This window comes from Octodon degus, unplaced genomic scaffold (genome assembly GCF_000260255.1).
Source record: "Octodon degus isolate 3935 unplaced genomic scaffold, OctDeg1.0 scaffold00074, whole genome shotgun sequence".
NCBI classification, from domain to species: domain Eukaryota; kingdom Metazoa; phylum Chordata; class Mammalia; order Rodentia; family Octodontidae; genus Octodon; species Octodon degus.
The window spans coordinates 8,380,507-8,384,425 of record NW_004524650.1 but is presented as its reverse complement, the minus strand read 5'-3'; the positions used below and the strand labels follow the sequence as shown (position 1 = coordinate 8,384,425).

Below are 3,919 nucleotides of genomic sequence, written 5' to 3'. Positions count from 1 at the left end.
AAGAAGAAGAAGAAGAAGAAGAAGAAGAAGAAGAAGAAGAAGAGAAAGAAAGAAAGAAAGAAAGAAAGAAAGAAAGAAAGAAAGATCTTTCTAACTGTCAGGGAAGCCCTTATTCTACTGAGCCATCTTCCTGGCCCCTCTAATTGAAAGATACATATTGTTATATAAATCATGCAGTCCAGAATACTACTCCAAAGTTAGACCAAATATTCTATTAGGTATTTCTCTTTAACATCGTTGTTTGACTTTTCACAACAAACTAGAGAATGAATTTACCAGATAATACAAAATAGCAAACAGATATCTAGCAAAATTATTCCATTACTGATTCTAGTTACACTTCTATTTCACTAAGAAACAGACAACTGAGGTTTTCATGTCTGTTGTCTATGGAGCCATCTAGATTCAACAGTTAGATATTAAGTAAATAAAAACAATTTGGATGAAAAAAAAAAACAAACTCAACATAGAGCCCAATCAATCCAGCATGAGAAAACAAAAAAATTCATGATCTAGCACACAAATCAAAGATTTGCTCAAACTTGAGGATTATAAAAAACCCAAAAGGTTTTCTCGTTCCATTATTTATCTAATAGGTTGTGATATTCTGTAATATCACTGAGAAGTTAACTTTTATAAATAAGCACAACTCAGGCTAAGGGGAATGTCCTAGATATCCTGAAGTGACTTGTTCTAGCTTGGAGGGTTTTAGCAATGACATTCAGAAAAAATTTCTATAGGATGTGTATGTATTAGTCACATTTTTTTTTCTACAAAAGATGATACAATATTTGAAGAAAACTGATTTCTGTTTTCTAAGTTTCTCTTCTTTAACATTTAAAGGGCCACGGAGATAGCTCAGTAGAGTAAGTGCTTGCCTGGCAATTGCAAGGGCCTGAGTTCAATTCCCAGTTCTGCAAAAAGAAAAACAAAAAAACCCCAACTTTTTCTATGTTCTCTAGTTTCTAACATGTTGTGTGCACAGTCATGTGCACATATGTGTGTGTGCACACGTGCACACGTAGCTGGGATTGCTGGTGAGTGCTATACTACTGAGCTACATCATTAGCATCAGTATGTAAGATTTTTTTTTTAATGTAAGATTTTTAAAATATAAAAATACCAAGTCCAATTTGCCCGCTCAATAAGTACTTAGCATCTACCATTTCTCCTGACTAATATAGGAGCAGAATAGCACTTACACACAGTAGTGTCTTACCTTCTCTATATCCAGAACTTTATCTTGCATCTCTTTTAGTGCACACTGAGACTCAGCTTCACTCAGTCGGGCTTGAACCAATTCCTTCTCTAGCTGTAGCACGAAATCTTCGTTGTAATTGGAACTGCATTTATGCTAAAGGTTGTAAACATATGCTGAAATTTCATGGAAGCATCAACATGTACATAAAGTAAAAATAATTCAACGATATAATTCAAGCATTAAGGACAACTACAAAGTAAAAAATTCTGTCTATGTAATATCCCCTGCATAGTTCCTCTAAATAACTTCCCAGTGAGGAAAAAAAAAATCCCAGTTCAAGTATCTTTAAAAGTGACTACATTGGGGCTGGGGAGATGGCTCAGTGGAATAAGCGCTTCCTTGGCAAGTGCAAGGGCCTGAGTTCAATCCCCGGTTCCGCAAAAGTGACTACATTATTGAGTTATGGTAACTAGTTATTAAACTCTTCAAATTCAATTCATATAAAATAACTATCTACCTTTATCTCAACAGTGTCATCCATCCAGACACTAAAAATCTGTTCTGACTCTGCAGACCTGCCTTGCCCAATAGGAGTCATTACCCACATATTGATACTGAGTAATTGGGATGTAGCTAATTTGAATTGAGGCAGACTGTAAGTCTAAAATAAGACATAAAGTGGGCCTGAACACATGGCTGAAGGTAAAGCACCTGTTTGGCAAGTGCAAAGCCCTGGGTTCAGTCCCTACCACAATACCACTAACACAAAAGAATTCAATGATTCATAAATTCATTGTATGTTAAAATAGTATTCTTAATATACTGAAGTAAACAATATTAATTTGACTTGCTTTTACTTCTTTTAATGTGACTAAAAAAATTTAAGCTGCCTCTGTAGCACATACTATATTGCTAATGGACAGCACTGTTAAGAAATTTCACAAGCTATGCACACATTTGCTGAAAATTCTATTTTACTCTAATACCAATAAAAATAAGCGATAAACAATATGAACCACCTTAAGTGCCCAAAGAAGAACAAAACTGTACTATTTGTCTTAGAAATGCAGATTTCTTTAAAAGATACACATGTAAATGATTACTGGAAGCAGAGAAAAAGCAGATGCTGTGCAGAGAAATTAATCATAGAAGCATAAATAACTGGGGTTGATGCCCGGCCTGCTGTGCCAATCCTGCCCCTGGGGCGTGCTGAGAGGGCTACTGAGACTGGGCCTGGTGGCGTGCGCCTGTGATCCCAGCGTTTGGGATGCTGAAAACAGGAGAATCACTACGAGTCCAATCTATGCAGTGAGACCTTGTAGACCCTGTACTAAAATACATTTAAAAAAATACAATGGAAAAAAATTTTTTTGATGAAGCTGGAAGTATTTTGCTTCTGTTACTTTTGGTGTTGAAGGATCCACATCTACGTCAACTGTCATCTGAAACCATTAAGATTTATCTCTAAGAGTTATTCTAAGGGTTTTTGGGGTTTGAACCACATAATATATGCCTATGCAACTTGGGCCTTGAGTTAAATGCCAGCCTGACCAACTTAGTGAGATTCTGGTCTTAAAAAACAAGTGACAACAAATGACCAAGAAATGTTATATGCATGTTTGTGTCTGCATAAGCAGATGATTTTAAAACTACAAAACCTATATTTTATGATATTAGAATATTGATCAATTTTAAGATTTTATTTATAGGGTGTTTCATGGTCCAATTCCATCATTCTGCATAAGACTACCCAGTATTGCCAGCACCACTGTTGAAGAGAGTATCCTTTCCCTCACTAATTGTCTGGCAGTCTTGGGAAAATCAACTAGCCACTGAGTTTATTTCTAGAATTACAATTCAATTCCATTAATGTATGTATCTATCCATCCTTATGTCAGTAACACAACATTTTGATTACTTTAACTTTGTACTAAATTTTGAAATCAGGAGATGTGAGTGCCCTAGTTTTATTCTTCTTTTTCAAAACTGTGTGGATTAGTGAAAGCTGCTGTGGTGGCACACGCCTGTAATCCCAGTGTTCAGAAGGCTACAGCAGGATTGCTGTGAGTTCAAGGCCAGTGTGGGCTACACAGTGAGGCCCTGCCTCAAAAACAAACAAAAAACAAAACTACTTTCAAGTCCATGCTAATTTTTTATTTTTGAAAAAAAAAATATGGATATTATGATAGGGTTGAGTCTTAACTTTTCTCATTGCTAAGACAAAATACCTGACATCCAAAGTTACAGGATGAAAGGTTTATTTAGCTCACAATTTGTAAAAATTTCAGTCTATAATTGGCTGGCTCCAACACAGGGTGGCACATGGCAGAGGGGCAGCCATTCATGGTGGTGGAAAACAACAAAAGCAACAGGGGAGGGAGAGACCAGCCTCTTTCCGTTCCCTATGTTGTTTACAGTCTAAGATTAGGGTAGTGCTAATCCAATCAGTGGACTGATCGAGCAATCACCCAATCTTAATCCCAGCACCCTTAATCCTAGCAATAAACCAGATATCAATCACAAGCTCTAGATCCAGCCGCCTCTGGAAGAGCCTAATCTATAACTGCATGAGATTTTAAAATGTCTAGACACAAGCCATAACAAATGTCATCAGATTTAAGGGTAAAAGCAAAAATCATTTTTTACTCATTTTTCTTTTTTTTTTAATTTTTAATTTATTTATCTATGTGTGTGTGTGTGTGTGTGTGTGTGTGTGTG

The 3,919-nt window shown here is 36.2% G+C and overlaps 1 protein-coding gene across 6 annotated transcripts in view; it reads right to left on the bottom strand.

The window, feature by feature from the left end:
• Nucleotides 1-3,919, bottom strand: part of Evi5 (ecotropic viral integration site 5) — a 253,121-nt gene that overhangs the window by 115,897 nt on the left and 133,305 nt on the right. For all 6 annotated transcript variants that reach the window (XM_004635730.2, XM_023720276.1, XM_023720272.1 and 3 more), the window contains one exon: nt 1,220-1,354. In XM_004635730.2, the coding sequence (XP_004635787.1) occupies nt 1,220-1,354 (135 nt within the window). The remainder of the gene's footprint in view (nt 1-1,219; nt 1,355-3,919) is intronic.